This window comes from Amphiura filiformis, chromosome 18 (assembly GCF_039555335.1).
Source record: "Amphiura filiformis chromosome 18, Afil_fr2py, whole genome shotgun sequence".
Taxonomy (NCBI): domain Eukaryota; kingdom Metazoa; phylum Echinodermata; class Ophiuroidea; order Amphilepidida; family Amphiuridae; genus Amphiura; species Amphiura filiformis.
In genome coordinates, this window is record NC_092645.1 from 58,230,377 (window position 1) to 58,247,474 (window position 17,098).

A 17,098-nucleotide genomic window follows, 5' to 3' on the forward strand; every position below is an offset into this window, starting at 1 on the left:
CAGAAGCTCATGAGCTCAGAATGGTAAACAAACTAGTGTATTTTCACCTCGATTATGCACCGTAGCTCTCTGAGTCTCTGTGGTTGAGTTTGCAAGGTCAGTGGGTCAGTGAACTTAGTCTCCTATGCAGCCAGTTTGGTTACGCTCCTCCACAAAAATGTTTGTGTGGAAGGGCGGAACCAAACTGGCTGCTGTGGAGACTACTGCAAGAATCGATCACTCACACAAAACTGTTTGCTGATTGGTTCAGAAATGGTGATGTCATCAATCAAGAAAAACTAATCGATTTATTGGTTCAAAATAGCCTCATAGAAAAGTACGAAGTTTGTTGAGCATCGCAGCTTATCGGTAAAAACGTGACCTTTAACAAAAAAATCGGCACAGTGCTTTCGTACTGCACTTGCATAAGCCAAATAGTCCCCAGAAAAGTCATTTGTTCAGATTTATTCGGGATTTATTCAAGATTCAGACATGTTCTTGACTATTTTTTGACATTCCTTACCTATCTCTTTATTTAAATTATAAAGAAATAGTGAAGAAAAGTTAAGAAGTAGTCAAATAATTTCTGATCTGAACTAAATCTTAAGAAATGTACCTCCATTGGTTTCCGTCTGTATTACGCATCTTAAATTATACAGACCAGAATAATCTCTAGCACACACAGGAACCAAGATATAACTCGATTATCGTGACTATTTTGGTCTTTTTTACCCAAAAATAATACTTTTATCGCCTGAATTTCAATAAAATCTGGAGTGCAATCGATTCGAAAATAACTTAGCCAAACTTAGAAACGAAACTTAAGTCTTCATATCACTCATTAAATGATCCTTAGCATAAAAACCAACAGCGTATTGTGGCCTGAAAATGAATGCTAGTTAGTTGCATGACAAAGGCACTGATAAGCTCCGCTCAGAGCCAAAAATTGATATTTTTGATATTTAACAGTACTTGAAGTAAACTTTATAAATCTGATGATGTATACTTAAAGTGTATGTAGGTGGGATGAAAAGCCGACGATCAATTGAAAATTTTGACCTTTCGTATTGAAGATATGGATTTTTTTTCCCAAAACACCAACAAAAATTAGGTCTTTTTGGGAAAAAAAAATCCATATCTTCAATATGAAAGGTCAAAATTTTCAATTGACCGTCGGCTTTTCCTCCCTACTACATATACTTTAAGAATATATCATTAGATTTATATAATTTACTTCGAGGACTGTTATATATCAAAATTTTGAAAAATATCAAATTTTTATAATTTGTCATAAAATTTGTATTATATTGTGATTTTCAAAAAATGTAAATTATTTGATATCAGAAAGACATGCTTCAGTATTCAGAATGCAATTCGATAGGTCTGAGGTGCTCTCATGTCCCACAAAAATACTGTCGAAACGCAATAAACGCTCATTTTAGATCCCTTAAAAGCGATACCAATTGCCATGATTACCATTTCCATCGTTTATACTAACCGCTCCCGTTTAGTAACCGCTCCCATTTACTCATCTAGCGGCGGCCCGGGCGAAGCGCGGGTACCCCCTAGTATTAAAATTATGAGCAAACTCGTACCCTATACTAAAGATTTTGAATGCTTAGACTTGTGCCAAGTCTTACAATTTTGCGACTACAAATGTAAGAAAACAGGCAAAATTGCATGCTTTTGGACCATTTTCCCACAAATTATTGCAAAAATATTAAAATTGTAGGCCTACTTTTATTGCCAGTTAGAATTAGGGTTTAGCTATGTTTCATTTGACAAAACAGGATAACATTTTTAAACAGTTAAGTGTCAATGTCAATTAGAAGACTCTGTACTGGGTATAGCAGTTGTCTATGCATGGTTTATAAGAAAAATATTAATGTGCCACTGCGTGCACGAGAAAACGAAGTCGGAACCGTGGAAAAAGCAATAGTGGCACACAGTATAGTTATAATGTATCAAACGGAGATAAAAATATTGGAATTATGCAGACCTGCCCTGCCGAATTCGGTATACTTTGAATCAAATTGCATGTGATTGATCTTGACACAGGATCGATATTGGACCCCAAATATTTTGGATGGGTAGTTTCTGAATCCTGGCTAATACCCTGATTCTCTTGCACCAATAGAGCTTAATAGTTAACTAAATACCTCCAGAAGACATAGCATTTAATGGTTAAAATAAAAAATATTAATGTGCATAAAAAATCTGCAAGTCAGGAGAAATTTATTTCAGAAACCATCTTGTTGTAGGCCTATATAATATTTTTTAATGTGCATGCATATAAATGCGAAAGTCGGGAATAAAACAAAGTCGGAAACCATCTTGTAGGTCTTTTGCACCAATAGAGTTGAATACCTCCAGAAGACATTTATTAAGAAGACAAATTATTAATGTGCATGAAAAGTCAGGAGAAAATTGTCTTTTGCACCAATAGAGTTGAATACCTCCAGAAGACATTTATTAAGAAGACAAACTATTAATGTGCATGAAAAGTCAGGAGAAAATTGTTTCGGAAACCAACAAGTTGTAGGCCTATTAAATAATTTTTTTAATGTGCATGCATCATGAGTAGGGAGGAAAACTATGTAGGCAACCACTTTAACAGACCAGGGAAGTGGTTAAATGACACCAGTGATTCAGTCGGTAGGTCGGTGCAGTCTAATCTTGCAGCCGTTTATCTTTTATTAAGACACAACATATTATTATTTTGGTCAAAATTCTGGAATTCCATATTTTTTTGGGGGGTGACCGTACCGTGGGAGGGGACGTCCATCAACATCTTGGACAAATGATGTACATTTTGTATTATGCAACACGTTTGGCTTTTGAAAGAAGTAGATGCCATACTCTTGTGAAGACCACAGCAGTGCAATCTGCACCATCTGACCCAGAGAGAGAGAGAGAGAGACTGCTAGTGTACTTGGTACTTGGTAGTGTAATCCTTTTACAGCTTCATCTTGAGCTAAACTAGGATGTAACGGTGCAGAGTGACGTCAACAGCCATGGTGCGGTGCGTAGTGAAGAAGGTGAAGAAAAACAAAGCTACGGCAAAAAACCATCCAACGATGAACTGAGGGTGCACTATATACAGGAACTGGAGACTGGTTTACAGGAGTTTGCTGCCTGGTGGCGGAAGCATCCCCCTGATTGACACAAGGGCAGCTTCTTTGAAGGCAGCTGGGGTTGCTTGGATCACAACTGATGGAGGAAGATGATTCCAAACACGATGGAGCGTGGATAAAAGGAAAACTTGAAACCCTCGGTAGATGGAGTTGGTACCTGGTACTTCAATTGATGGGCATTCGGCGACAGGTAGCATGCAGGAGTAACACATGGAGGGAACTGGATATTGACAAACTGGTTGTGGATTTTGTAGAACATCACACTCTGGTCTACCAGGCGTCTTACGTGTAGGGAGTCCCAACCAAGACTGGTAATCATAGGTGTAACTGAGGTCGTCCGACGAAAATCAGCATAAACAAAGCGTGCAGCAGCTCTCTGAACTTGCTCTAGCTTCTTCACCAGGGATATTGTATATGGATTCCAAGCTGCTGCAGCATACTCTAAACGTGGACGAACCAGGGCCTCATAAGCTTTCTTCTTAACATCTCTGGAACAGGGTGATAATGTCCTCCGCAACAGGCCCAGGGTCTTGTTAGACTTCTTGATGATAATTAGTGGGTTTTTAGCGGGTTCGCCGTCGGACAAGTTTAGAACTGTCAAGCTTTCGTCAGGAGTAGCTCTGACTTCTTCAGGACAAAAGTACCTAAGAATGAAACATGTAGACCGCCCCTTGTCTATTGATGACTCTGAAGACTGCCCCTTGTCAACAGAGAACAAGCAGATCTCGCCTATCTGCTAATATAAAGGTTTTGGTGGCTCTGAAAAGAGCCGTTCAATGAAGACTGCCCCTTGTCTACAGAGAACTAGCAGATCTCGCCTATCTGCTGAATTTGTAAGTTTTGGTGGCTCTGAAAAAAGCTGTGTGCTGAAGACTGCCCCTTGTCAACAGAAACAAGCAGATCTCGCCTATCTGCTGATTTTGTAAGTTTTGGTGGCTCTGAAAAGAGCCGTTCACTGAAGACTGCCCCTTGTCAACAGAAAACAAGCAGACCTCGCCTATCTGCTAAATTAAAGGTTTGTTCGCTCTGAGGAAGAGCTGTTCAATGAAGACTGCCCTTGTCAACAGAGAACATGTAGACTGCATATACTGTAATAGAAGTATACGGCTTACCAGGAACCGTTTGGCCACTCATGGACCGATTGATTGATTGTATGCACGATGAGCGTTTATATCACTTAATTGTGGACGTGGTAAAGATTAGCGGCTCTGTGATTGGTTGTTTGAAAATAGAGAGCGCCACATACGATGTGATAAGATTAGCGGCTCTGTGATTGGTTGTTCGAAAATAGAGAGCGCCACATACGACTGATGTCTTTGCCGTCATTTCTATTGATGGTAGAAGTTTCATTAACTCTGATTTCCAACGCTTCACGGGTCAACCTCATCCCCAAGTGAGAAACTTGTGCCAGTTTTGTTGTTTCGTCCCACAGAGGTTCATGGCCTTCTTTGCAAGCATGTTCAGCTAATGCCGAGCCTTCTTCTTTCTTTTTGTCTTGTGGCTCTTCGGTGTTCAGATATTCTGACCTTTAGTGGTCGTTTGGTTTGGCCTATGTATTGCTCACCACAACTGCAAGGTATAGAGTACACATGGTGCACGATCCTTGGGCAGAGGATCTTTTGGGTGGCTTAGGATGTCTCTTAATTTGGCCGACCTAGAGTAGAATGTTTTGACCCCTGATCGGTTTAGAAACCGACAGATTTTGTCTGATACACCTTTGATATATGGCATGAAGGTAACGCCTTTGTGTTCATCGTCCACCAATTCTTCTGATCGTTCTCCTGTCTGTTTCTTGATTGCCTTGTGAATGAGGTTTGAGGGATAGCCATTCTTGTTCAACGCGTTTTCAATGTGTTTGAGTTCGTCTTTTCGATGTTCTTCATCACACAGAGTCAGTGCTCTGTGAACCAGTGTATTGACAACACTGTTCTTGGCAGACATATGGTGACTAGAGTTAAAATGAAGATATTGATCAGTATGAGTGGGTTTTCGGTTATTGGTCAGTTTTGATGTGGTATCATTATTCACTAATGTACCAATTGATGATGCTAGTAAGATTATAGGAGATATCTTGCGTGATGATGATACACTTAAAGACAGAACACGCATGACAAGCGATGAGATCGTAGAACTTATGAAGTTATGCCTCACATCTACGTACTTCAAATGGCAAGGGAAATTCTATGAACAAAAAGAGGGTCGGGCAAGGGGAGAGCGTCGATCTCGAAGAACATCGAATAACTTCATGAAACACTTTGAAACCAAAGCACTAGATACGTATCCTTTGAAACCCGTTGCTTGGTTCAGATTTGTTGATGACACATTAAATGCCGTCTGGCGACATGGCAAAGACGAACTGGTCAAATTCCTAAGTCATCTCAACAATCAACACAAGTGTATCCAGTTCACAATGGAGATTGAGGAGGCGGGTGGCATACCTTTCCTTGATGTCAAAGTGCAGAGATCAGACACTAGCTTGAGTTTCGCCATATACCGAAAACCCACTCATACTGATCTTCTTGGAGGATTTGATGATCTTCTTGGTTGTGGATCTCACGATAAAGGATGGAATCATCCGCAAATAGCCTGATGTTTGATTTTATGTTGTCTTGGATGTCGTTTATATATAATAGGAAAAGGGCTGGCCCCAACACAGATCCCTGGGGTACTCCGGATGTGACGTTACCCCATGTTGAGTGAGTACCGTTGACTGATACAGCTTGTTTGCGATCAGCTAGGAATGCACAGATCCATCGGAGCGTAGATCCCCTGATCCCATAGAAGTCCAACTTAGCGGATAGATGTGGGTGTGAAACTCTATCGAACGCTTTGCTGAAATCAAGCAATATTACGTCTGTCTGGCCATGGTTGTCAAGAGTGTTAGCCCAGTCATGTACAGATGTGAGAAGTTGAGTAATGGTTGACAGGCGTTCTCTAAAGCCATGTTGTGAGTCCAAGAGGATATTGTGGGAACTCAAATGTTTGGCCATATGGCTCAGTACTATGTGCTCTAACATCTTACAACATAGGCATGTCAAAGATATGGGTCTGTAGTTAGCTGCATCACATTTGTCACCTTTTTTGTAGATAGCTGGCGCCACTGGACTGGTACGTCCCCAGTATCAATGGATTGTTGGTAGAGTACAGTCAGGGCTGGGGCTAACTCTTCAGCAACAGATTTCAATAACTTCGGTGGCACTTCATCTGGACCACTGGCCTTGGCTGGGTTCAGTTGTTGCATCTGTTTAAGAACTCCTTGCTGGTGGATGACCAGTGGTGAGATGCTCGAGTGAGGTGAGGGGCCTTTATCAGGTATATCTCTGGCAGACGATGATGAGAAAACAGATTGGAACTGCTCATTTAAGGCTTGGGCTTTCTCGTCATCAGTGGTGCACAGTTTATTTTCTGTGCGTAGAACTGGGATGCCAAGATTTTCGGTTTTCATGAGCTTGACATACGACCAAAAGGTCTTGGGATTTTCAGACAAACTACCACCGATTATGTTGTTGGTGTAGTTTATATGTGCCTGGTGTATAGTTTTAGCAAGAGCATTTCTATACTCTCTGTAACTTCTCCATTTGGAGGAGGAATTTGATTTTCTGGCAACACTATACAGACGATCCCTCTTTCTCATTTGTCTCTTTATAGGGACTGTAATCCATGGCAGATGTCTTTTGCTACTTTTCAGCTTTGTGGGGACATGCTCGTTCATATGTTCTTTGTTTTTGTTACTTATAATACTCCAGTTTGTGTCCACTGAATTTTCTAGGGATTGTTTGCCAAAAATTCTGAAGTGAACTCCTGTGTGTCAGCTTTTAGTTGTTCTAAGTTTGCTTGTTTGAAGTTAAACGACTTAAATGGTGGTTTGGATTGCCTTTTAGATTTCAGACTTATGTTGAAGAGAACTATGTTGTGATCTGATATACCAGGTAATGACTCAATATCATTTATGAGCTGCGGGCAACTCGTAACAATGAGGTCAAGAACACTGTTTGACCGTGGTCTTGTGATTTTATTCACCAGCGGAGCAAGAGAATTTTCAAGAAGAAAGTTTAAAAATTTCTGATGGATTGAAGCTGTACTACACTTGGTGGTAGACCAACTGTCCCAGTTGATATCAGGGAAATTATAGTCACCACCTATGACAATATTTGGGGGACTTCTCTTGTGCTGATTTAATAATTTGGAGACAGAACATGAAAGATCCTCAAGGGCCTTGGCTTTGTACTACCGTATTTTTCATGTTTTACCATACTAAATACAGTGAAACCGTTGACATGTCTCATTGTCTGCTATCATAATATCGCAAAAAAACCTCATGAATTTTTTGGGGTAAAATGTCACTTTTTTGGTTGTACAGGTCGTCAGCGCGTATAAGGGTAGCTAGGAGATCTCACCACTTCTACCAACACAAAATTACAACTTTGGATGTACTATTGGCAGAATACATTTTTGTACATTATTGCCAAACAATATAGAATAGAACATTTTATGTCAACTTGTCAAAATATTGAAGAAATTTGCTCCCTAAACTTGTGGCGACTAGGCAAAATAATTCCCATTCAAACGCATGGGAAACTTTGCTCGAAAAGTCTAGCCAAGAATTTGCTCACCGATAGCTTCACATTCTAGGCTAGAGACCGTTGCATTCAAAATCTAGTCGGATTCGCTGAAGCATAACACCGTGTAAACCAATGGAAATTCAGAAGTAAACACAGCCGATCACGACAGGCGATTGCATCAAAAATGTTGCTAAAAATAGGCCTACACTTCAGCAAAATTTTAGACTGTCCAAAATAGACAAATCTTGCTCAAAAGATACGGTTGACTCATCGAAATAACTTTCATCCATATTTCAACATTAACAGAATAAATAACCTCCGCTCCGGTGCAAAAAGTTGTTCCGCTGTCCGACCGAAAATCAATAGCAACGCACTCTAGCAATAGCATCGAATGCGTAACTATCGAAGCTAGAGTTCTCGAGTAAGGGAAACTGAAAGTGCATAATCCCCACTTAGTCCTGCCAGCAAGACCTCAGTCTTTATCATAAACATAATGACAATTGACATTATACGCAGAACATGGTACATACTTACAATCCACATACAAACTAGGAAAGCATACTTTCAATGTACAGCTGGTTTTTTTCACAACAAATGACTTACTCACCAATGTCTTCTGTGGCCAAACTTGATTATTTAAAGTCCTACTGCATTATAGTCCACTTAAAATATCAATTTGGTTGAAATTTGTTGCCAAAAACTGTGTTTAAATGTGTTTATTCCAGCACATAAATTCTTGTGATCAAAATTCCCACCATTAGAATGTGCTATCTCCAGCATGTAGCCCTTTACACATAGCATGTAACCTCATCTCTGCTTATAGAAGCTGTTACAGGCATGTGTATACAGCATGGTTACAGATAGGAGCACATTCAGGCTTGGTTAAAGTCTATCTTGTTATGATATGTTTGGTAAATTGGCCAATTAGGTCAAGACATGTCATCAATTTAACCTTGGCATGAGAAAGAGTTGCCACTCATGCTTAACATCCACCACATTATGGTGGATTAAAGAATAACTTAATCTATTATGTACAGCTGTGTGTGGTCAAAAGAGTATATTTCATGACTTCTAATATTATTTGCCCCAACACATGTGTCTGGCACTTATTACACTTTGGGTGGAATATTTGGAAACAGGTATTTTTTTTTTTAGTCCACAAAATGTAAACATGGAGACATGTACAATTACAGAATTTGACTTACTGGAAATGGGTTTTTGCTGAACAAAAGTAAGTAAACATTAGGGATCATATTTTTCAAAAATGGATTACAGGGTTTCAGTGTATTTTGAAAATGTAATGATGGGTTTGTGTGAATTTTTATAACTGGTGCAGTTATCATGTTTTGAAATATACACTCTTTGACAGCTCTCTCCGTGCCTGTTTGAATGCCTGGTCATACCATGTACCCATACACTAGGTATGGGTACATGAGACCAGGTATAAATTGACATCTACTGAGTTAGGTATGTGAGCATTCCTTACCTGAGCATGCGCAATATTCAGCCTCTCTCAGCATAGGGAAATCGCGCACCCGGCGCCATTTTGAAAATTTGTTACCGGTAGTAAATTTTACGGCGATGTTTTTGAAAAAATATTTGGGGGGAATTAGATCGAGTTAAAAGCAGTTCCAAAGCTTACAAGGTCAAGTCAAAAGGTTGAACTTGATCATAACCCGGAAGAGGTCAGATGATTCGCGTGGTGGTCGCGCAAATTTTGGCGACTTTCTAGTGGGTTTGAAAGTGACGATTTCGATCTAATATTTTTCGGAAATTACTCTCCAAATATCTAAATAACGGAGTTGAGCGGTAAGTTAAATGGAGCACGCGGTGAATAAAGGTAGTTTTTTGTACATAAAAATGTTTGGTTTGATGAGATTGGATGGATGCCTTGCGCAAAAAGTGAGTGAACTGGGGACTTTGTGTAGTACTGCAATTGACGACTTTTGCCAGTGAGTGAACATGTTTAACCCGCATGGTTTATGTATACTAATTGAATGGGCTCATGCTGTGGATGCTGGGATAGATTCTCATTCTGTGCCGACTTTGAGTCGGGGGAAGAAGCAAATTTGGACCTTTCCTATTCCTATCCCATCATGCATAGCGCTAGCAGATTTTTTGCTATGATAGATGCATGAATGACTGTGGGCACATCGGGTATGATGGCCGGACACATGCCTATTTTTGGCCATTTTCCTATTTGATTTTCTAAATGTTGAAATTGATGGGGGACGTACTCCTATGGCGCTTCGTCATGGGGGGGTAACTTGAGCAGGAGTGACCCCATTCTGATGATCAAGTGAACTGGCCCTCGAGTTTCCGCAATGATCTTTGGAATAGGGAGCATCGCCAGCCAGTGCTCCAAAGGGTGCCTGCTTAAAGACAAAACTTACGCTGGGGGAAAGGGCGGGGGGGTTCATACTTGAGCAGGAGTGACCCCATTCTGATGATCAAGTGAACTGGCCCTCGAGTTTCCGCAATGATCTTGGAATAGGGAGCATGCGCCAGCCAGTGCTCCAAAGGGTGCCTGCTCAAAGACAAAACTTAAGCTGGGGGAAGGGGTGGGGTTCATACTTGAGCAGGAGTGACCCCATTCTGATGATCAAGTGAACTGGCCCTCGAGTTTCCATAATGATCTTGGAATAGGGAGCATCGCCAGCCAGTGCTCCAAAGGGTGCCTGCTCAAAGACAAAACTTAAGCTGAGGGCAGGGGGCAGGGGTTCACACTTGAGCAGGAGTGACCCCCTTCTGATGATCAAGTGAACTGGCCCTCGAGTTTCCGCACTCTTGAATAGGAGCATCGCCAGCCAGTGCTCCAAAGGGTGCCTGCTCAAAAACATTTTCCTGGGGAGGGGTGAATGCATCAGCTACTGCTTATAATAATTAAACATTTTAAAGGGTGCCCCCTCAAACAAATTACCCCCCCCTTGTATCAGTGAAAAGGTGTACTCGGTGGGTAGTATCAAAACCGTGAGTTTTTCAATGACAAAAAAAAAAAAATAAGACACTTCAACACAAATTTCATCTTTTTGAATAAGTTTTTCTTTATTTTTTGCATAATTTGCTGTTGGCCCACACTGTGGTTTCCCAGGGACTGCCTTTTGAGGAGAGCGAGAGCAATCGCTCTCTACTGCTCTCCTTAAATCGGATATAGGAGAGTGATTTTAGCTTTCCTTAGTTGACCATTCTCTCATTACATTTTATTGTAAATGTTCTAAACAGCTCTTGAAGGCTCTAGAAGAGCTATTTAATGCTCTCCTGCAAATACCAAAAGACAGTCCCTGGTTTCCATCCTCTGTCAAACCTGGAATCTGCATCAGAAAACAGAAATAAAACAAAATGTTACTCATACATGTTCATTTGTATATTAGGGGGCTATCATTTTCTGCAGGGCTCCCAAATTTACAAAAAGTCAGCATCAATAAAATTGCGACCCCCCTCCCCCACCACCCACTGATACACCTTACATGTACCCCCCTGAAGAGGCTAAAATTGTATTCAGTCTTTTTGAATAAGATAAACACACTATCTGTGGTCATCTTGCGACTCCCTACATTTGGTCATCAAACATTTTATGACCCCCTATTTTTCTTTCCAAAAATTATGACCCCCCCCTGTATATTTGGGACCCCCCTTCCAAAGAAAATGATAGGCCCTTATGTTCACATCAATACAAATTCAATCAATCTAGGATTACATTTACAGTTCAGTACCAGTAAATAGCAAGACAGTGCTTGTTTCTTAAAATTGTGTACTCGCAATGCACAGTATAGGCCTATAAGCATTTTAATATGTGCATGCACAAAAAGTTTGTACAGGAAATTGGCTGAAATATTGAGCCATTCAAATTAGCATATCTCCGCAACCACATGTCGTTATGACATTCATTTATGCCTCATCAGTTTTCTTTCATTTAGCTCTTTAATATGAGATTACTTTGATGAGAATCAAAAAAAGTTCAATTTTTTTTGTATTATACCTAGGGACCGATCGTTATTTACGGCAGGGGGAATGGGTGTTTTGGCAAAAATATCGACAAAAAATTTCGCGTTCCCCCCTCACGTCCGCTCAAAATTTTCGCGTTCCCCCTTGTTTTCCCAATTTTCTCCATTTAAAATTTAACAATCCCCCCTCCTGGTTCAACTAAAAATTTCAGGTTCCCCCCCTCAAGACCACAAAAAATTTCGTGTTCCCCTAAATTTACCCATTCCCCCCTGCCATAAATAACGATCGCTCCCCTATCTACTACTGACTAGGTACGACGAGTTACAGTTACTGGAACTAAATCCCCACTAAGTTGGCCAGCATGGCCAGTGGGACAACGGAACCGCTACGTGAACGAGCTAGCCAATCATGAGCGTGTACCTCGAGTCCATGAGTCCCTTCGAGCTAATAAAAAAATAACTCATGAATAAATTTTTTTTTAGGTAAGCTTAAATATTTTCCAATAATAATTAATAACAAAACAGTCTCTGACAGTCTAAAGCTTACCGTACTTTTCAGTTTACTTACCGGTTTTGACCATAATCGCGACATAGAGCTAAATGAACATTCTACTAATTTCCGCATCATCCTGACTTGCTGCTCTTTCAATTCCCAAATATTTCTTCAAGAAAATATGATGCAGCGTGAGATCCTGTGTGATGTGCGATATGCATGCATGTCAGCATACATGTGCAGCATGTGTGACCTGTGCATGTACAAAATTGTGATCTTTGACCTTGTCCTTGCAGCAAAAGGCATGTTCTTCCTGCGTTAAAGAATTAAACCCGGAAATTGATTTACACTGGTAATGAATATTCATGATTGAAAGCTTCGGAGAGCCTGTCTCAAGTGGTGACGGGCTGTAATTGGGATCCAAATGTAAACAAACACGCGAAAAGTAATGTAATTCTAAAATTTTGACGTTTTCCAAACTTTCAGGCATCTAAGCTTGCTGCAAGGTTACACAAACGTTTACTGGATCAGAGTGAGTCCGTACGTAGAATTTAGGCTGCTACTAGTACTAATTTTAGTAAGCTTACTGAGACTGAGTAAAAAAATTTATTCACGCATGATATTATCATTGATAAGGCCCTTCGCACTTGATTATTAGTTTCCTGTTGAAGATTTTGAAAAAGGGACGAGGTGACTTTTAATTATTAATTATTAATTATCTTTTATTTTCTTTATTTAGTTTGAACTATTACAAGCAACTACTGACTCGTTTTGACTAGAGCGGGCATTTAAAGGGGCACTTCGTGATCCACAGCCTCATCCCCACTTTTCTCAAAAAAGTTGAGATTTTTATATCACTGGAAACCTCTGGCTACATAATGTTTATGTACAAAATATTTCTTGCAGATTAATTCGTTTAGCAAAGATATCGTGAAATTTGAATTTAGTTCTGGTGCACCAGAACGAAATTACAACGTAATGTCTATGGAGCAGTGTAATACACATAATCATGCATAACTCGCAAACGCAATATCGGAATCAACTGAAATTTTGGGAATATGCTTTTTTCGTGGATATGTACTGAAAAATGTCATAAAAACAGGATGCTAGGATCACGAAATACTCCTTTAATTATTTCACAACAATATTTAATTTTATAAATAAGTGAAGGTGGAGTTGTACTCTTTGTTTATTCATCATTATTGTTGATATTATTAAAGTCAGAAAATGGCAAGTAGAAGTAGTTGAAAGTTATTTTAAAAAAATAAGGAGAAAATTAGAAATAAAAATAAAATAATTATTTTGAGATTTTCGATTTTGGACGAGGGCGGTAAACAGGAAACTAATAATCAAGTGCTAAGGGACTAATTTGATATAATTCTAGTCAGTCATGTCCATTCTGCATAACAGGCACGATTTTTACAGAATAACTACGCCGGTATCCACTACGATAAAAATATTGGACCTGCCTGTTGTCTATCATAGGTAGAGGAGAGTCAAAATAAAAATTCCTATCGTTTATTCTTATTCTTAGTCAGTTAAATATTACTTTAATAACTGCAAACTATTTTTTAAAGCAAAAATTAAGTTACCGTCATAAAAACTCCCCCTTTTTCTTAAATGAACGAAACTTCACATCTTTTGTTGCGCATACTGCTAGTGCATGTGAGTATTCTGCACTGCGTCTATGCATGCAACGTGTTACATACGCACACCTCTATGAGCGTGTTACTCGTTATCAACACTCATGATGACCTGGGGACGTCTACAGCCTGATAGAGGACACCCAAAATCATGCGATTGTCCAATCAGATTATGTGTCTATGTAATCATGGTAATAGACCACTCCCACTGACTAAGAATTATGTTTAGTTCGTTTGTTCCTCATGTTGCCCACCGAGTTCTTCGTGCTGGTTTAGTGAATCTCGCATTTCTTTCATTTGGCTTTTTCCCTGTTCTTCAGGGCTGTTCCTGTGGACCCGAAAAATCTATAATAAATTACTGAGTTTGGCGAATTTGTAAGGCTAAAAACTTCTACGTTTTACATTATTGCGGAAAACGGATTTTCGCGTTTAGTAGAGTAAAGTTGTCCGCACCCCAATAAAACGTCCAATTTTGTTTTTGTTTACGTTAAGGGTGTCAAATTATGTTAATTAGTTTCAAAGGCAGGGCAAAGGCAGTGGCAGCGCACCTGCATGCTAACGCCAACACAATATACACTAATGTTGACATAGCCTGAATTAGGCCTTCTATCCTGTCATCGGTGTGAGGATATTATGCCTGTAGTCTCAACTATTACATGACACAGTAGAAGCAACTATTACATGACACAGTAGAAACTCAATTAACATCTATTGTTTATTCAACTAATTGATCAACATTAGCATGTATTCTTTGTTTTTATGGAGAACCTATAGTTAAAGTGAAACTTTTGAAGGACAAATTAATCAGGGTTGCCAAACCACGCCATGAATAGGCCTACTCTGCTTTGTGGAAGTGCTATGTTTAATGTTATCAGCATAATGTATGATCAAGTATGATCATAACTTATATGAAATAGAGTGTAAGGAAATGTGAATAAAATTGTTTCAGCTGCACAGTGGTGTAGCCAGGACTTTTTCAGAGAGAGAGAGAGAGGGGTGAGGCAAATTTCATGGGGGGGGGGGGGGTTGTCACAAATGGGCTAAAGAGTACGACAAGTTTATCCAAAATGGGCTAACAAATAAAAAGTACAACAAATGCATAGAAATCTAAAATATCAGATCAGCCAGCAGGCCACAGCGGGCCAAGATGGATGTGAATAAAATTGTGTTCAGCTGCTCAGTGATTTAGCCAGGGCTTTTGCAGGAGGCGGGGCCAGCAAGGTACATTTCAAGGTGGGGGACAAACTTGGATGAAAATGATAAAAAATGAGCTAAAAGGTACAACAAATTTGTCCAAAATGGGCTAAAAAGTACTGTAGAAACAAATGCATAAAAATCTTATATATCAGAGCGACCAGCATCCCACAGGGGCAAGACATGATCTTATTGCAATTTCAAGCCATTGATTTATATGGAAAAGATACTAAATATTATACTTCTAAGTTCTAAATGATCATCTCCTCTCATACCATTAATCACATTAAATAAAACATTTACATGTACACAAAATGTACAAAATTTACCAACCGCAAAAGACCCTGACCGCGAAAGACAGGTGACCGCTAGTATGTCAAATTACCAACCTCAAATCGTGCACTGTCTAGTCATGTCAGTGCAGTGTCTGTGGTATAATAACTTCTAAATGCTGAATTTAATTGGTCCTGGATGTCGTCTATCACACGGTAGACAGCAGCTAGTGAATGCATTGTTTGCGCAACATGCTTGTTCAGGTACGCACTATGTATAGCGTGTTGTAAGTGTATTGCATAAGGTGTATGTAATGAAATTATTAGTTTCCCGTTACCCGCCCTCATAACTTTTTTCAATTTGACCAAAACAGGGGTTCAAATTCGCAATCAATTGCGGGAACCTGTTTAGGTTCTCGCAACGGGCTTTTGCGAGAACCTTTGGTTCGCGTGAACATTGTAGTGCAGGGCGATATATTCTATGGTAGTTAATCCTGTTACATCATCACTTCTACGGCGAATACAACCAAAGGAGATGCTTGGTCGAGTAACATAAACATTGAAATTACGTGCATGGGCCATGGTTTCCTGTTCATGATCGTACAATAAATTGACAGCTGAAATGAAGAAAACTTTGCCTTTTTCCCAACATTTTCCAATTATACAGAAAGGTAACATATTACACAACATGCGATCTAAAAATTGGAAGCTTACGAGAACCAATTTTAGTTCTTCTAGTTGTTATCCAGCGAGAACCTTCAGGAGAACTGGTTCTCGGGTTCTCCTCGAATTTGAAACCCTGCAAAACTTATTTATTATCTGAAAGTTGAGATGGAATTAATCAAAATTGAAACTCAAAATGTTTGACATCCCCTGCTGATCATAATCAGCAGTTTTTCTTAGTTGTAGGGGTAGAGGATGTGGTAAATAATGGAAATTTAAGGATTACCTCATGTTTCTAGTGATTACAAAAATTGCAAATTTCTTTTCATTTTAATAAAAACAAATTCAAATCTTTTCTCAATCTGTTGCAAAATGTCTGTAATGATGATCTTAGCATTAAAGGCTTAATGTACGATTTCCTTCAAATTTTAAATTTGTCATTATATACTCAAAATGCTGAAATAATACTAATAATAATGATCGGGAATGGTTTCTGTCCATTTTGAGCTGAAATAACGAGGTAACGTGAAAGCAACACTGCTTGTTATTTTGGCCGTTTAACACGCAGTTCTATGGGCGGACATAAAGTCATAATTTCTTGAATTATATCGAACTTTGCTCTGTTTACCTACAAACACAACAAATTTGGCTGATTCCATTTAGGTGCAAGTTGTGACATGTGTAAACATTACAAATATGCCAAAAAATCAGGTTTGAAAAAAATTAACCAAATTCATATTATAAGATTGTACATTATGACTTTAATACCTGTTTTGAGCTGGTCTTTTATCGACAATATAGGTAATAGCCATATAAAATTAAAGTTTTGACAATAATTAAATTTGTCAAAATAATGAATAATGAAATCATGACCTCATATTTCACTGAAAAAAATGTGACGGGAAACTAATCATTTCATTTCATTAGCCTAATATGCGAAGCAGTATGTGCAACTGATGTGTATGTCCTGCACGCCGTAATGCACCTCAAAATAATTATCTTGTTCCTCAAGATGATTATCTCATTCCCTCAAGATAATTATCTTGTTCCCTCAAGATAATTATCTTGTTCCCTCAAGATAATTATCTTGTTCCCTTCAAGATAATTATCTTGTTCCCTCAAGATAATTATCTCGTTCCCTCAAGATATTTCTTGTTCCCTCAAGATAATTATCTCGTTCCTCACGATATATCTTGTTCCTCAAGATAATTATA

The 17,098-nt window shown here is 39.1% G+C and overlaps 1 protein-coding gene across 1 annotated transcript in view; it reads right to left on the reverse strand.

Annotated features, from left to right (window-relative positions):
- LOC140139256 (small ribosomal subunit protein uS10m-like) overlaps positions 1–12,326 on the reverse strand; it is a 32,234-nt gene extending 19,908 nt beyond the window's left edge. The window contains exon 1 of the mRNA XM_072161037.1: positions 12,188–12,326. Coding sequence (XP_072017138.1) covers positions 12,188–12,247 — 60 coding nt within the window. The 5' untranslated portion in view covers positions 12,248–12,326. The remainder of the gene's footprint in view (positions 1–12,187) is intronic.
- Between the last annotated feature and the right edge of the window lie 4,772 nt (positions 12,327–17,098).